Source organism: Pantherophis guttatus, chromosome 1 (assembly GCF_059756535.1).
Source record: "Pantherophis guttatus breed Tessera chromosome 1, ASM5975653v1, whole genome shotgun sequence".
NCBI lineage: Eukaryota > Metazoa > Chordata > Lepidosauria > Squamata > Colubridae > Pantherophis > Pantherophis guttatus.
This window is the reverse complement of record NC_142063.1, coordinates 22,268,612-22,286,741: the sequence shown is the minus strand read 5'-3', so window position 1 is coordinate 22,286,741 and position 18,130 is coordinate 22,268,612. Positions and strand designations below refer to the sequence as shown.

At 41.6% G+C, this 18,130-nt stretch overlaps 1 protein-coding gene and 1 long non-coding RNA gene across 3 annotated transcripts in view; one reads left to right on the top strand and one right to left on the bottom strand.

Annotated features, from left to right (window-relative positions):
- ARHGEF18 (Rho/Rac guanine nucleotide exchange factor 18) overlaps positions 1 to 16,828 on the bottom strand; it is a 74,362-nt gene extending 57,534 nt beyond the window's left edge. The window contains exons 1-4 of one of the 2 annotated variants that reach the window (XM_087894582.1): positions 16,728 to 16,828; positions 11,934 to 12,073; positions 8,235 to 8,698; positions 3,176 to 3,365 (exon numbers count right to left, since the gene is read on the bottom strand). In XM_087894582.1, coding sequence (XP_087750708.1) covers positions 3,176 to 3,365; positions 8,235 to 8,698; positions 11,934 to 12,073; positions 16,728 to 16,803 — 870 coding nt within the window. In that variant the 5' untranslated portion in view covers positions 16,804 to 16,828. The remainder of the gene's footprint in view (positions 1 to 3,175; positions 3,366 to 8,234; positions 8,699 to 11,933; positions 12,074 to 16,727) is intronic. The other variant, XM_034437577.3, reaches the window with a different exon arrangement.
- Positions 4,932 to 8,288, top strand: LOC148116352 (uncharacterized). The gene is made up of 3 exons (XR_015734371.1): positions 4,932 to 5,009; positions 5,979 to 6,030; positions 8,229 to 8,288. It is a non-coding gene; the product is annotated as an uncharacterized LOC148116352 (long non-coding RNA).
- Positions 16,829 to 18,130: the final 1,302 nt, after the last annotated feature.

The window sequence follows — 18,130 nt, the reverse complement described above, 5'->3', positions numbered from 1 at the left end:
TGCTAGAGGTTCTTGTAAGTAGGGAATATTTTCTAAGGTATCTTAAACATTGATATTTCCACTGTACAGGATTTCAGGATTTCCTTCTATCTTTGTTTTACCTTCTTGGAATCAGTAGTTTAGTTAGTTTAGTTTAGTTTATTATATTTATATAATAAACTATAGTAACTATCTGTCCATTGGTGTCCTTTAGCATACAAATTTGAGGTTGAAATCTTCTGAGTTCAGAGATCTTTTGGAAGTCATGTCTCTATAGATGTTGTAATACAAGTAGTCCTCGACATACAACAGGTCAAATTTACAACGGCAGTGAAAAAAGTGAGTTATTACCGTTTTTCACACTTACGACCATTGTAGCATCCCCATGGTCACGTGATCAAAATTCAGACACTTGGCAATTGACTCACAGTTATGACAGTTGCATTGCCCAGGGCCATGTGATCCCCTTTTGCAATCTTCCGACAAGCAAAGTCAATGGGGAAACCAGATTCACTTAACAACCGTGTTAGTAATTTAACAACTGCAGGGATTCACTTATCATACCAACCAATACGCTCTCACAGAGTAGGCCTACTCATAGTACCATCATTAAAACAATGTCGTCTAGTAGTTCCAAGGGAGAGAGCCTTCTCTGTGGGGGCACCTACTCTTTGGAACAAAATACCCCCTGGAATACGAATAATTCCAGATCTTCGCACTTTCCGACGTGCCCTGAAGACCTTTCTGTTTCAACAAGCAGGGCTAGCATAAACATCTAAATTCTATGCCAAGATCTTAGCAGATACACCAAGTTGACTCAATTTATTATTTACTGTTTATAAAAAATAATAATAATAATAAATGTATATTAAATCTTAATCTGTTCACCACCCTGAGTCCTTCGGGAGAAGGGCAATATAGAAATTCAATAAATAAATGAATAAATTGTGGCAAGAAAAGTCGTAAAATGGGGCAAAACTCACTTAACAAATTTCTCACTTAACAACATAAATTTTGGGTTCAATTGTGGTTGTAAATTGAGGACTACCTGTACTGCTTTTTTGCCTCTTCTAACAGCTCTCTTAATATTTTTGGTCAAATTCCTTCCTGAGAACTTTGTTTTTCTTTGCTCTGGCTTCAGTCCACTTAGTAATTTTCACCCTCTGTTCTAACACCCAGTTTGTTTTCTTCTTTTTCTTGGTCTTTGGCAGTCTCTTCTCATTGTAATTTTCTTAATCCAATCCCACAATCCTGCTGTTTCTTTATCAATGAGTTTCAGGATTTCAACATGATTTGTGATGTTCTCCTTGAAAATGGTGGGTCAAGATATGATCAGGCTCATATTGTGGAAACTGGCTGGCTTTCTTCTTTCACTCTAGCTTAACTTGGAATGTGAACAAGAGTAGCTCATGGTCTCCACCACAGTCAGCCCCCGGCCCCTTCTTTGCTTAAGATGATGTAATGCTAATGTGTTCTTTGAACCCTGGGACACTCTGTTCACTTTGTCCTTTGAGCACAAGAGTAGGTAGCCCCCATTTGGCAGCTATTAGAACACGCCTCAGATTTAGCAGCGCCCAACATTTTTTGGCAGTCCAGTTTCCAGTTTGTTGCCTAAAAAGGTGAAAAATAGATGTGTTAAACCTCTGCAAAGTTTAACACACCCATTTTACATTTTAAATCCCCCAATCCTTTCTCCCAAATTGTCTTCTGGGCTTCTAGATTTCCCCAGTTACCTCCACCTGCCGCCTTTGAAGAACAGCTGACCTTGGACCCATTTATTGATTCTACACCCAGGGATGCAAATATTCGCTTGGTGTATATTTATTAGGGACTCTGAAGGAGGAGCTGGCATGATCACTGTGAGCAGAACCACACGATCCAGGAACAGGCACAGCTGCGATGCACAATGCAAAATTGTGCAAAAATCCTCCTGGCTCTGATTGCTACCTGTTCCTTGAGTTGTAAATCCAGAAGGACCTCCATATTACATACCGGATCTGTTTGGGGCCCCATCCAGTACTAACTATGGTAAAAAAAAAAAACAACAACCCAGATTTAGAAGATCCCCAATATTCAATGCCCATTCAGTCTTGCTAGCTTCAATTGAAGCCTGTTTTTCCCATCCAGACCCCTACAGCCTCCAGGCACTAGGACAGGACATCCTGCCTTTGGTTTTCATTTCCAAGTTCTACACCTTGAGGGACCTGATCCCACAACTCTGAAATCACCTCTTTTCCTAGCTGTGAAAATTTGGCGGCCTTTAAAAGAAGTTTACATACCTTTTTACTTAACAGAGGAATTTGATTGTTCCACCCTACTTGTATTTAGTAGACACGTCCAGATTAACCATAGTTTTAAATTATACAGTATACATTCGGTTCTATTTCAGGGTAATTGGTTGCTTTCATGTTAAAAATACTGAGGTCTGATTGGATTGTTTTTAATATTGTGTTGTTGGGTTTTTTTTTTTAGTTGTTCTGTTTTATTTTGTACCATCCTGGAACTTTCCAATGCTGGGAGAAAATGAGGGTCCCAATTCAAAAATAAATTGCTCTCTGTTTTGCAGATCAGGTCATCAGTCTACTTAGCCTGGATTGTCTTTTCCACTGACAGCACTTTTACATATTAGACAGGCAAAGGACCTGAGCCACGGTGGTGCAGTGGTTAGAATGCAGTACTGCAGGCTACTTCTGCTGCCTGCCAGCTGCCTGCAATTTGGCAGTTCACATCTCACCAGGCTCAAGGTTGACTCAGCCTTCCATCCTTCCGAGGTTGATAAAATGAGGACCCAGATTGTTGGGAGCAATAGGCTGACTCTGTAAACCGCTTAGAGAGGCCTGTAAAGCCCTGTGAAGCTGTATATAAGTCTAAGGGCTATTGCTATTGTTACTTGCTAAGTAATCCTTATCTGGAGATGCAGAAGGTTTCATCTGGGACTTTTTTGCATTACGTTTTAGTATCTTTTTTTAATGGTTATGTTACCAGGTCTGAGTTACCTCATACACATAAATATACTTTGGTAAAGCCTTAAGCCATAGTGTTAACTAACTTTTGGGGTTTTTTTAGAGGACCAGGAGGCACTTGAAGCAGCTGACTGAACCAAACAGCTAATCTGGCCATGCTCTCATTGCCAAATTAGATGGGTGCCACATCCACTCCATAATGCAGGGCAGCCAACGAAACAGCCAAGACTCACCACATTCCCAGGCTTTTCCACAAGGCCCAGATTTTGGCACAAAGGCTCGTCTTCCACTTTGATCACACTGCTAGCATTCCAAGTTTCTAGTCCTGACCAAGACAGAGGTGGGGACAAATCAGGGAGACTCTTCTCCTTTTCTTCCTCCCTTTCTGTGTCACTCCCTAGCTCTGATGCATCCAGACTGAACCTGATGGGGAATAAAATTGGATCACAGCAGAAGAAACATTTCAAGGACACAACAGTCTTAATTCACTACCAGACCTAAGACACTTTCATTTAGTATCCTAGTATGATTTATGTTGATTGCTTATTTAGTATCCTATGACTATCACTAAATGTTGTATCTTATGATTTATGATGAATGTATTTTTATGATGACTATGATCATGATTTATCACTTATAGCTTTTTATGTACACTGAGAGCTTATGTACCGAATTCCTTGTGTGTCCAATCACACTTGGCCGATAAAGAATTCTGTTCTGTTCTGTTCTGTTCTGTTCTGTTCTAGTCTAGTCTAGTCTAGTCTAGTCTAGTCTAGTCTAGTCTAGTCTATTCTTCTGTTCTGTTCTGTTCTGTTCTATTCTATTGACACTTTTAAGGGGTTTTCTCATTTTTTGTACTGATGCCTTAAAATGCAGCATTCCAGGAACTCTTTTTAAAACAAGTGGGGAAAATAGATTCTATGTTGCAATGTTTTGATTAAGTACAATTTCTTTGATTTTTCCTGCTGTATTTCTTCAATTATTATAGTAGTATTATTCTTATAATAATATCCTGAACCACCTTGAAAATTCATTAGCTACAAAAAGGAAAGAGAAGAAAACTTTTAATCCTCATGGATACTGCCTGAGAATTCTGGTGGGTAATTTAAGTTAAGCAAGCATGCTGTGAATTAGAAAACTAATTTTTAGTTTATTATATTTTTGTTTACGATCTTGACATTTAATGCCTTTGCCTCACCCAATATGGCTTAACATGCCTATTAAAGTATTAATTCTCAATCATCCCGGTCATGGTTGTCCCAAAGGTGCATTTCAAAAGGCAACTGAAGAATTGAAGAAGCTTCATGAATGAGAAGTGAAATATTTTGAAGAAGAAAAAAAGAAAGTCCAGTTGCCTTTTGAAAAGCACCTTTGGGATATTCATCCTTAGCTGACCCTTCTTGCTTGCAAATAAAACTCTTTAAATTATTGCATGCAGAATTAATATATAACTGTAAACTTCTTCTTTTGGTTTGCTTAAGCTGAGTAAAGATGCCAGGTTCCCTGTCAAATTTATTTACACTGTTTTTATAGCATATTCACAAAAATAACTCAGGGGCTGTTGGGACACCAATTGAGAATGGATGGGTTTTTTTGTTTTTTTTTTAATTTGATTTATATGCCACCCTTCTCCGGAGACTCAGGGTGGCTTACAATGCGCTAAGCAATAGCCTTCATCCTTTTGTATATTTATACAAAGTCAGCTTATTGCCCCCACAAACTGGGTCCTCAATTTACCTACCTTAGAAAGGATGGAAGGCTGAGTCAACCTTGAGCCTTGGCGAGATTCGAACCTGCAGTAATTGCAGGCAGCTGGTCTTAATAACCAGCTTAATAACAGGGTGCCTTAGACCACTGTACTACCAAGGCTCTTATTTTGGCATGTTCTTCTAACAACTAATATAAGATCATCATGTTGTTCATTTCTTTTCTTTTTTTTCTTAAAGAACATCTTTTAAGAGTTGATGGAGGCGCTCAAGAGAAAGGGAGCCACAGAACACAAGCTGCTGTTGATCACAGAAGCGATCTCTGAATCTCTGATGATCCGTTGTGAGATTTAGTGGGGAGGTACAACTCCCGAACTTGATTAGCCTCCCCTCCCCCTGCCCCACTCCCACCCCCCATCTTTTATAACTGGCATAAAGTCTTTCCTAGCCACAGGAGAAATCCAGTGCCTATGACAGAAAGCTTTGCCAAGATCCCAAGAGCAGATAATTCCTCAGGCACCTTATAAGGAGGAGAGAGTTTAAAATAGCCGCTCTTCTGGCTGTGCTATAAAATCAATATTGCTTGTTCAGAGTTGGCAGTACAATAGGGAGACATCTACTCACAAGATCGTTACAGCTGAGTCCTTAAAAAGGAATGCCCAGTGTTAGTTGGACCCCCCAAATTAAACAGATATTCTAACAAGCTTTTCCTCCTTATAGCAGTGATTGCAATTCTGATTTTTAAGACAGCCCTCCCTTCTTCATTTGAAAGGCATGTTGCAAATATCTGTTAGTGGCCCTTTAGCTGATACTAGCCAGAATTCGGGTATTTACCGTAGAATGAGGTTTTGCAAAAGCTGAATTGGTACAAATAAAATGAAACGTTTTACAAATTAACTTCGTAGGCTAGGTAAATCAAAAGGTAAGTCTTTTGAGATACAAGTTCTTGGGTTAAAAGGAGAATCTTCTGCGGATTCTGTGTGTTTATTAAAGTAAGCTCTGCAAACCCACAGTATTCATTTCCTCACTAACAGTTTACGGCATCTTCATAGCCTCATTTAGCTGTTATTGAAGTGATATAAAGCCTGTCCGCCCTACTGTTATTTCGGTACAACAAAAGTTGGATAACTTTAGGAGATGTTCTAAATCCCTTATGCAGAAATTAAGTTGGTTTATGACCATAGAACACATTTGGATCCTTTGTTTGCATACAATACTCTTTGTTGCATCAACACTTGGTTGATCCAGAAAAAAAAAAATGAACCCTGCACTTAGGGGAAAATGCTAGGAAGAAAAAAATGTATTATATTTTATTCTTTTTATATTCTAGGATTAAATTAACAGAAGGGGTGGAGTGACTCACACAATTATCACGCAATGAGGTATATGACTAAGGGAGTTTGAAACCCAGTTTCCCATGTTTCTTTTATTCAAAACCAATATTTGCAAGTTATTCACTCCAGACAGGCAACTAAATTCAGATCTCTGCTCAGCAATGAAGAATGAGTGGTGTAAGACCATATCATTCAAGTAATATAATACATATCACACTTAACATAGTCCAGCAGATCCCAGCAAGAACATGATCATGAAAGCACATTTGGAAAGCACCAGGTTGCAGAAACCTGCCACTCATTAAAATGAACAAGATCTTGTGGTGATTTAAGAACAAGTAGACTATGGATTCCACAAGACCTTCCTGGGAATTTATTCCAATAGATATAAACTGCGTCTAGTACTGAGCACTCAACCCACTACAGCACATCCAACCCAGACTATGAAAAGGATAATACTACCATATATCAACAATATCTCAGAAACAACCAACGGATTATTACAACCACATGATATCACCATAGCATACACAAAAAAATGTGTCATGTACAACATTCAGTATAAGAATGTAACAGCCACTATGTAGAGTAGATAGGCAGAAGACTAACAGAGCACATCCATGAACACCAATTAACAGTCAAAAGACACAATGAAAACCCCTTAATCTCATAACATGGACAGACTCAACCATTGGGAAAGTATTAGCATGCTAGATCAAGCCAATTCCAAAAATGCTAGGGAATTCCTAGAAAAGGGACAGTATAAAAGCTAAGAAGGAAACAGACAGAAAACAGCCTCTCCAGCAGCCAACACCCAGATATTCAGGGTGATTTTTGTCTGATTTGTTGTTGTTGTTAGTTGCGAAGTCGTGTCCGACCCATCGCAACCCCATGGACAACATTCCTCCAGGCTTTCCTGTCCTCTACCATCCTCTGGAGTCCATTTAACCTCATGCCTACTGCTTCAGTGACTCCATCCAGCCACCTCATTCTCTGTCGTCCCATTCTTCTTTTGCCCTCAATCGTCGCCAGCATTAGGCTCTTCTCCAGTGAGTCCTTCCTTCTCATTAGGTGGCCAAAATATTTGAGTTTCATCTTCAGGATCTGGCCTTCTAAAGAGGAGTCAGGGTTGATCTCCTCTAGGACTGACCGGTTTGATTGCCTTGCAGTCCAAGGGACTTGCAGGAGTCTTCTCCAGCACCATAGTTCAAAGGCCTCAATTTGTCTGATTAACATCAGACAAAAAAAATCAAGCAGAAAACAATATCCTGATCAAAGAACCACAAAGGAGAAAATGACACCCATACAAAGACACCCACACAGCACATAAGCAGGGAGCAAACTCCACACTTACTAGCATTGATGATGTTACCTAGTTGGGTAATGAAAAGTCTTTAGATAGTCAAGCTCAGAGAGCATCAAGAATTCCACAGAATAAGATAATTTCAGAAAATAACTTGCTTTATCACTATGCCCTCAAAAGGATATTTGGAATATGAAAGCCCTTATTGCAGTCTGAAAAGAGGTTGAAAATACAGCTGGCAGGGAATTCATACAGTACATATATACATACGTACATATATACATACATATTTACTGAAAATATTTTCCTATAATCCATAGATCCTAAATTGGCTATTTGAAACTCTATTTTACCTGAAAAGTAATAGCATCTTAAGAGCAGCTCAGAAGAAAAATAAGCTTCCCTTAAACAAATAAACTCCAGAAAATCTTGTTCATTAGAGCAGAGCTGAGGCATCAGTATGAAAATTTTATGAACATGTATAAAGCATATTCCTCATACCTAGGTAATTGCCTGAATTGCAGTACTAGCCACTTTGGTTGAGTGGTTAAAGACACCAAGCTGTAAACTGGGAGTCTGTGAGTTCTAGCCCCACCTTAGGCATGAAAGCCAGCTGGGTGACTTTGGGCCACTCATTCTCTTTTAGTACAAGTCACCTTCACAGGGTGTTGTCGTGGGAAAAATAGGAGGAGTATTAGGTAAATTGCAATCTTGAACTGTTTATAAAAATGAAAGAGGGATATAAATGAATACATTTGTGGCTGTTACCTTTTAAAACTAGTTTGTTCACATTCTTTTGCTTAAATTAGATATATCATCTCATTATTGCATATGGAAAAACAAAGAGAAGTCCAAAGAAAGATGCAGTTTAAATGACGGAATGTTTAGTTTTACTCAAGCAACTCCAATATCAATCTTTTCAACTTTCCCATTCCTAACATAGACTCACCTACGCTGGGCATCTGTTGGAGACTGAAGACTTTCCCAGCTGTGCCGCCGTGAGGTAGACATAGACCTGGTCAAAACTGGAAAGCCTTCCTCATCAAGCAGTGTCTGTTCCTGCTCACCTTTGACAAAGCTCCCCTGGTTCCCAGAAGTGCATGGACAAGCACAGACCTCCTCCAAGTAGTGATGTCCCATCTCAAAACTGGCCGGTGTATCCAAACTCTGAGTATTGGCAAGCATTTCCTCACAACCTGTGGAATGTTTTGCTGAGGAGCAAAAACCAGGAGTTTCCTGTGATGTCCAATCAAGCCGCAAGTGCATGTTACTATTCGTCTCTGTAGGCCCAGCAAATTCCAGATCCTTATAATACTCTGATCCCTGGAGAGCAGAGTCTATAGAGAGTAGATCTTCTGTGCTGCTATCAACAATACATGGAAGTGTGTCCTGTTCTGGAGAAGAAGTATCTTCCTGCCAATGGGAGGGAGCGAACAAACAAATAATTAAATATGTCAAGGGAGGTCAGACATAGATGGAGACATAGAAAGATACCCAGAGAGTTTAGTAATTAAAGTGTTGGGCTAGGAACTGGGAGAATGTGAGTTCTAGTTTTTCCTTAGGCATAAAAGTTGGTGACTTTGGGCCAATCACCAGGAGTTTAGTAGTTAAGGTGTTGGGCTAGGAACTGGGAGAATCAGTCATCATGCTAACCCATGAAGTGATTTGTACACATTTGGCTTAATAAAACCAGACTCTGTGGCAGGGGTCTGCAACCTTAAGCACTCAAAGAGCCATTTGGACCTGTTTCCCACAGAAAAACGGGCCTGGTGGCTCAGCAGACTGATAGCATTGTGATTAACACCAGCTGTCTGCAATTACTGTAAGTTCGAATCTCACCAGGCTCAAGGTTGACTCAGCCTTCCATCCTTCCTAAGGTAGGTAAATTGAGGACCCAGTTTGTGGGGGCAATAAGCTGACTTTGTATAAATATACAAAAGGATGAAGGCTATTGCTTAACGCATTGTAAGCCGCCTTGAGTCTCCAGAGAAGGGCGGCATATGAATCAAATTAAAAAAAAAAAAGAAAAAGAAAACACCGGGAGCCACAAAACCCTTCCCGTGCCTAACTATTTCCTGAGCCACCACAAAACTAGCCTATGTAGTTGAATTAAATGTTCTGTTTTCTTCTGAAACTTTTCTTTTCTTGGCCTACTAGGGATTGAAAAGCTCAATAAATCATGTGCCGGCTGGTGTTGCACATTGGTGGTTGTGACACATATTTTGAGTGACAGGGAGCTGCAGCAGAGGGGTGAAAGAGCCACATGCGGCTCCAGAGCCACAGGTTGCTGACCCCTGCTCTATGGTTTTGATTCATAGGCTGTGGTTATTATTCAGCATGGGTGAATAATAACCACAGTGCTTTAATCGAAAAATCATGGTTAGCAAACCATGAAGACCAATATATTGCATGCAACCAGAAAGCCAAAGGTAAGATTTAAAACAAAACAAAACAAAACCTCTGCTAATGTGGCTTTTTCTTCTTTGAACTTGGAGGATTTCACATAATATTCTTGCCTCACTTGTGAAAATGTCTCAAAATGGAGGTTCTCCAGACCTATTTAGGTAGGTATTTGAACAGATTGAAAACTGAGTGATTGAGATAAAATCACTTAAGATACAAAAGGATACAAGGTTGGTTGTGTCAATTTTTTTAAAGAAAGCACACATACACAACCTCCGGGAAGTTTTTGGTCTCTGTCTTTTAAATCTCAGCCCTTTTATCTGGGATTAATGCTTGAAGCTTCTGCATATTAAAAAAAGGTCTCTGCGTTAACTAGAGACTTCTGTTTAAACTGACTTTTGTTGTGACTTATCTACAGTCCATTTGTTGTCTGGGCGTTATCATCAGAGATTCTCCAGGTCAGCATATCTAGAACAGGTCTTTTCACATCGTCTCATCCAACTCCCTTTCTTACTAAAGATGCTGGCAACAGAATAACACGGTTGGAAGGGACCTTGGAGATCTTCTAGTCCAACCCCCTGCTCAGGCAGGAAACCCTATATCCGTGATGGCGAACCTATGGCACACATGCCACAGGTGGCACGTGGAGCCCTCTCTGCAGGCACACGAGCCATTGGCCAGCTCAGCTCCACTGCAATTGCATGCATGCCTCCCGCCGGCCAGATGATTTTTGGGTCTGTGGCGCGGGGGCGGGGTGCATGTGGGAGACATGTGCGCATGCATGGGGTCCTGTGCACATGCGCGGGGTGGGAGGGGGTCTTGGATGCAGGCATGGGGGTGGGGGAGCACAGGAGGGAGTGGTGCGCCCCCATGCCAAAACGGGCCACGAGGGGTGTGCAGCATGCCCCCCGCAGCCCGTTTTTGGTCCCAGGAGGCTTCAGAGAGGCCTACCAGGCCCAAAACGGGTTGTGGGGGGGGTGGCGTGCCCTCCCATGGCCCGTTTTTGGTCCCAGGAGGCTTTAGGGAGGCCTGCGAGGCCCAAAATGGACTGTGGGGGGTTGCGCACCCATGGCGGTGGGTGCGGGGTGGTCATGTGTGCATGTACGGGGGTGGGGGGAGCACAGGGGGTTGCGTGCACATGCATGGAAAAGCGTGGGGGGGTCACACATACATGCACGGGGAGCAGGGCATGCGGGGGCATTGCATTATGGGTGTGGGCACACAAGTGTGTGACCCCCCCCATGCTCCCCCGCCCCGCTTTTGGCATGCGACGGCAAGAAGGTTAGCCATCACTGCCCTATATCATTTCAGACAAATAGGTTGAGCCCCTCTTCTTTGTGGCAGCCCCTGAGATATTGGAACACTGCTATGTCATGTCAACCCAAGTCCTTCTTTTCAATAAACTAGACATACCCAATTCCTGAAACTGTTCTTCATATTTTTTAATCTCCAGTCCCCTACTCATCTTTGCTGCTCTTCTCTGCACTCTTTCTAGAGTCTCAACATCTTTTTTATATTGTGGTGACCAAAACTCGATGCAATATTCCACGTATGTTCTCACCAAAGCATTATAAAGTGGTACTAATACTTCACATGATCTTGATTCTATCCCTTGATTCTATCCTGTAGTTTAATGAAGGAATGACCTCCTGCACACCAGCTATGCAGTCTGCCACTGAATTCTGGAGCTTTTCTTAGAATGATATGCCCAGTGTCTGGAGACAGTTTCAAATCAAGAAGCTCACAAACAAAATTTCCACTGCTGAAAATGCTGCCCTGCAGCTTCAGATACATATATGGTAGGAATAGGTGCTCCATCAAACTCTTCCACTGCATGGGAAATCACTCACCAATCAAGAAGGAGAAAAAAAATACATCTTTACAGCTCATGGAAGAAACCTAGTTCTGACTGAAGTGAGAGTTTAAATGCTTTTTGGAATTACCATCTTGAAGGGGTTGTTCCTCTAATCTCCTTGTTGCATAGTTGCATATAAAAATGGTTCCACAAATACATATAAAGTTGCATATAAAATTGTGTCCACAAGCTGCATATAAAATTGTGTCCACAAGCTGCATATAAAAATGGTTCTACAAATACATATAAATGGAAGGATCCTTAGCTCGCCTTCCTAAGTACCTAGTTTATAGTCTGGTCAGAGAGCAGCGCAAACCTAGGTTACTTTCTTCCTCCAAACACACAGTTAGATTGTCCTCTCAGTTAGTAGACCACAGTTAATATACTCACCCTCTCTTCTGCCATGCTGCCAAAGAAGACCTCATCCTCAGCAATCAAGGATGGAGACAAAGTGTTTGGGCTGTTACACCCTGAGATGGGGACAGTGCAACTGCTGGGGAAATCTCGTGCGCTTCGCTTGCAGTCTGACCCTGAGTGAAAGGAGCAGAAGGACCCGGTTACAAGGCAGAAAGGCTGTGGGCTAAAGGAAGAAGCAGCCACTTATCTCTCCACCAGCTGAAGAATACAGAAATAGCTGCAACAGTGTAGGAAAAACACACCATTTGCCTTCACTCTTCCTATAGTATCCTCCTGATTCCACATTTCATTGTTGAAATGAAATGTAGAATCTGCTATTATTAGTATTAGTTCTTAGTTAATGATCTAATATTGAGATAATGTTGATTTTATTGGTATGAGGTGTTTTATTGGTATGAGGAGATCGCCTTCTGTTACCGATAGCCTCCCACCGGCCAGTACGCTCCCACAGAGAGGGATTCCTCAGGGTGCCGTCGGTCAAACAATGTCGACTGGCGACCCCCAGGGGGAGAGCCTTCTCTGTGGGGGCACCCGCCCTCTGGAATGAATTGCCCCCGGAGATACGGATGATCCCTGACCTACGCACCTTTCGCCGTGCCCTCAAGACGTTATTGTTCCAACAAGCTGGGCTGGCCTAAACATTAATTTTAATGGGTTGTTTTTATTTTTTAATGATATCGGGGCCAAATTATTTAATATGTTTTTTAAATTGCTTTTAATTTTATATATGTGTTTGTTTTATTTCTTGGCTGTGCACCGCCCTGAGTCCTTCGGGAGAAGGGCGGTATAAAAATTAGATTAAATAAATAAATAAATAAATAAATAAATAAATAAATAAAAACTACATACTGTTTCTGAAGTGCCAATTCCTTATCTAGACATGTAGTAGAAATGTAGTTGCTACTGTACGTTTTCTTTTGGAATTAACTTCCTTCCCATAGCAAATCTTATTCCAAGTCTGTCTCATTGTTTTGCCACCGTGTCCCATTGGGAACATGGCACAGCTAATCTGATACTGGTTGATGGACTCCTACTAAAAACCAGGGCCCATACTTCCAAACACATTTTCAAAATCAAGCATTCATCCTGGAGAAAATCTAGAATGTATGCTAACAGATTTATATTATTCTTTACTTTATATATTTAAATCTTTGCAATTTTAGAAGTTCAACCCCTATGTACGGTCTGCTTTTTTTAAATTAACCTGCCAAGCAACTCGAGAGAGTCACTTTGAATCTTTAGGTCTTGGAAAGCTTCACTGCTCTGTCAGTCTATTTACTTCAAACAGCTGTTGTCTAAAACGCAGTGCACAGTTTTCTTGCTTTGTTCCTTTGCACAGGGAACCTTGCACACTTTGCACAGGGAACCTTGCTCTTAAATCTGGACGAATGAGTGAAGGCCGCCCACACACACATTCTAGGAGTCAGGCGGGAACAGCTTAAATTAGATTCAGATCAGGGCTGCTGCAGCTCCAGCTTTCCTCCCTTCCTTGCAAAAGACAAAACCAGCTAACAGTTTCTTGTCATCGCTAGTCATGTTTGAAGTGACACTCCAACCTGGGAACAGATCCAGTGGCGTTGTTGCCCAGAGTGTCCCGGGCCCACCCAGAGTTCTCAACGGTTATCCTCAAATCTGATCTCCTTCCCTCAAACAATCCAGCCTCAATACACGATAAATCAGTCCCCGTAAACTCTGGAACATGTTGTGCAGAGAAGAGGTGGCTCTGTGAGGGGAGAGCACTGAGGGCCGTAGGGAGACCATTTTAGGCAATATGCAGGCCTCTAGCAATGGGGATGCCAAGCTCTTTCCCCCAGCATGTTCCCCTTTGGCTGTCTGGCCCTACTTCAGAGTGGTTGAGTGATTTCCAGGTGATACCATGGAGAGAGACAAACTCTGCCAAAACACTGAAGGTGGGGGGAGGCCAGACATCCTCCTGCTTTATTTATGGTGATGAGATGATAGGAGAGCATACTCAAAGGCAAGAAGATAGAATGGAGCATTTCACCGTGCTTTGAAAATACTGGTATCTCTGTGCTACACAGAGCCATTACGTACATGCAGGAAACAAGGCAGTTGTCCAATAGGATTTCTTTTTAAAAGGAGTGAAGAAGATATTTTTTTAAAGAACCCACCTTAGTCAGATTCTTTCCCAAAGCAACTGACATGTTAATGGCTGTTTAATCCCTGATGTCCCAAAGGTGCTTTTTTCAAGAGGCAACTGGACTTCCTGGTTTTTCTTTGAAGATGTTTCGCTTCTCATCCAATAAGCTTCTTCAGCTCTGACTGGATGGTGGGGTCAGAGCTGAAGAAGCTTCTTGGATGAGAAGCAAAATGTCTTCAAAAGAAAAACAAGAAAGTCCAGTTGCCTCTTGGAAAAAAGCACCTTTGGGACAACCATGACCTGGATGACTGAGAATCTCCATATACATTTATCTCATACATGTTTAGTCTATCCTGGGATCTTCATGTGCCAATCTTAGACATTTGTTTAGATACCTGCACAAGCTCGCAGGCTCATTGATGCAAGTAGGACAATATATATGTTTTTGTTTTCTCTAAATACCAGCAGTCCTTGACTTACAACCATAACAGAGCCTGTCTATTATGGTCATAAGTCATGATGGTTGTAAAGCAGGTCACCTACCTGACCAACCCAATTTTATGATCTTTTTTGTGGCAGTTATTTAATGAACACCGCAGTCATTAAGCAGACCCCATTGTTCACTATGGGTTGTTTTTTGCTGAAAACTGGAAGTAAACACCAAATTTCAGCAAAAAGTCCTAAATTGCAGATACAGTATGTGAGCTCAGGACACTTCAGACAGTTGTAAATGTGGGCCAGTTGCCAAGCACCTGAAATGTAGAATTTTTTTATTGGCCAAGTGTGATTGGACACACAAGGAATTTGTCTTGGTGCGTATGCTCTCAGTGTACATAAAAGAAAAGATACGTTCATCAAGAACCATAAGGTACAACACTTAATGATAGTCATAGGGTACAAATAAGCAATCAGGAATCAATATCAATATAAATCATAAGGATACAAGCAACAAATGTCACATGATTGCGGGATTGGGGGGGGCATAGGAACTTTAGAAATGGATCATAAATACCTTTTTTGGGAGGATAAGCAAACTAAGCAACCAGTCGTAAGTTGAGGGCTACCTGTACATTAATGCTACATTAATGCAACACGCTTCACCTGCTTGTTAAACTGACCAATTTTCTGTCTAACAAATTCACTGAACTGAATCAAATGGCTGCATTTATTCAATACATTAAGCTGCCCAGAAGCCTTAAGTCTGCCATGCAGATTCATTTCAGTCTGCCAGAGCAAACTAGGATCAAACTGTCCATATTCAAAGCCTCCCTCAGTCATCAATCTCACAGGAAAAAATTAGGAGAGTCTTTTTTCCCAACTGAACGAGGTTACAAGGGGGGGGCGGAATTAGAAGAAAATTCACAATATCTTGAAAGTTCTCATACCATGCTACAACACTTCTTCTACTAATCGTAGATACCTTAGCCTTTACTCCAACATCAAATGACCCAGACAACTAACTCTAGTTGACAGCCATTTTTGACCAATATCAAAGCCATTTTTGCAATGACAACACTTTAAAAGTTTTATTAACTGTGATTGGGGGAGAAACCCAATTTATCCCCATATCCGTGTCTGGGGAGGTATAGAAGTAAGAAGAACATGAGAGATGTGACTGACCTATTATGAGGCCTTCCATCTCTGTCTAGAGAATGAAAGAGACACTTAATCTTTAATTTTCATCTGGGTTTGAATGACATCAATCAGAATTGGCCAGTCAGCTAAAACCCCAAAGGGTAACCTTCCTCCACAGAGAACGTCTGTCATGGGAACTCAGGCAGGAATATTATTCCTTGACACCCACAGTATAAGACTCAGCGCGCCTCTTGCTCATTGATCTACATACAGTTTGTCACAGGAAAGAAACAGTCCTAAAGATTGCAAAAAGCAGTTTGTCCCCGAAGAATACTGTTTGCTCTAAGAGACATTAAACGTATTCTGCAATTGCCAATCACACATCCTGGTAGGAACCATAAAAGGTTATGGCTCTTGTACTAAACAAAAAGACAGCCTGGGGAAGAAGCTCCAGTGTGTGTGTGGGGGGGGGAGCAATTATAAAGCAGCACCACAGCTGTGGGAAAAATTATATCCTACGTTTGAAACCCATATATGTGGCCAATCCGAGATTCAAATATCGGAGATACACAGGCATGCCTGACCTAGAGAAAAATAAAGTAAAAACAAGTAGATGGAATCATGGGTATATACCTGGAGGAGAATATCTCCCTCCCAAAAAACCCCAACAACTGCTGGGTTTTTTGTTTTTGTTTTTGTTTTGTTTTTTTGGAAAATTTAACCAGCACTCTAAAAATTTGGTTCTATAAGTAATATACTTTTGTTCTGTTTATTAGACAGGCTCTGTTGCAAGGCCACAATCTCCCTCTATGAATAAATTAACTCCGAAGAGCAGAGCTTCCCCTTTATACATATAGATACACACACACACATATAAAGGCAAAAGTCCAAAGAACCATGGCTGAACCAAATATACCCAAGGTGTAAATCACTTGGGAAGAAGAGCGCAGCCAAATATTTACATTGGGCCCACTTTCCCCTCATGGCAACCGCTTCTCGGTGGTTGTGGAATCCATAGACAAGTCAGCCTGTTCTGCCTCACTGTCCCTTAGGTGACAGCCGTCCCCAGACATGGGCCCTTGCCACGTTACCTCGCTTGAAGGACCATCTCTTCATCCACCTCCTGGAGAAGGATGGCCAAGAATGATTGAGAAGAGAGTCGGCCATGGAGCAGCCCGTCTCCGTCTGGATTGCCTGGGAGAAGTGGAGGACAGACAAAGGCGACTCCTCTGGAGCTCCGACCCAGAGGGAGTGGAGGAGGCAGCAAGCAAGGGCTTTGTCAAAGTCATCAGCTGAGAGAAGGCAGAGGGAGCCAGGGAGAGAATTAGCCAGACCTGCTCCAGTACAAGACCAACTGACAGCAGCAACAGCTGCCTGCTTTCTGTCCAAGCCAAGCAGTGCCTTTGACGAGGGGGACTGACATATAAAGGAGATCTATTTTACTTGCAGATGATTGTTGTTGCTGTATTTAAAAGATAACCATTTTATTTAATTGTGCATCTTCGGGTATTTTAAAATGTATCAGGCATAAAAAGTGGTTCTCTTTTGTGAGACAGTGGTTAATATAGAATAGAATAACAGAGTTGGAAAGGATCTTGGAGGTCTTCTAGTCCAACCCCCTGCTTAGGCAGGAAACCCTATAACATTTCAGACAAATGGTTATCCAACATCTTCTTAAAAACTTCCAGTGTTGGAGCATTTACAGCTTCTGGAGGCAAACTGTTCTCCTGATTAATTGTTCTAACTGTCAGGAAATTTCTCCTTAGTTCTAGGTTGCTTCTCTCCTTGATTAGTTTCCACGCATTGCTTCTTCATTGCTCAGGTGCTTTGGAGAATAGCAATAGCCCTTAGACTTATATATCTCTTTATAGTGCTTTACAGCCCTCTCTAAGTGGCTTACAGAGTCAGCCTATTGCCCCCAACAATTTGGGTCCTCCTCATTTTACCCACCTCGGAAGGATGGAAGGCTGAGTCAACCTTGAGCCTGGTGAGATCTGAACTGTCAGATTGCAGGCAGCCAGCAGGCAGCAGAAGTAGAAGTAGTGCACTCTAACCACTGCGCCACCGCAGCTCATAGCTTGACTTCCTCTTCTTTGTGGCAGCCCCTGAGATACTGGAACACTGCTAACATGTATAGTTCTGTTCACAACATACTCGATATCATAAGATCGACAACCATATTTTAGCCTAGTATGCCATTCAAATCCAATTTCTATGGTTAATATATGGCTGCCTTAGGGTGTCATGTGGACCAAAAGAGGAGAGTTTTGTGGTTAATCAAATGAATCAGGAGACTTTTCTGTGTCTGCCTACATGAGTGTCATTCCATGTTGACCTTGTCTTTCAAAGTAAAATGCCTAAAACAAAACCTAAATGATGACAATGTGAACTTTGGGAGGAAGAGATATAAATCAGTCACAGAATACCTGATTTTCAAGTCAAAAGCTTCAGGGTCAATCTCTGCCATTTCCAGACACAAAAAAATGGAAAATAC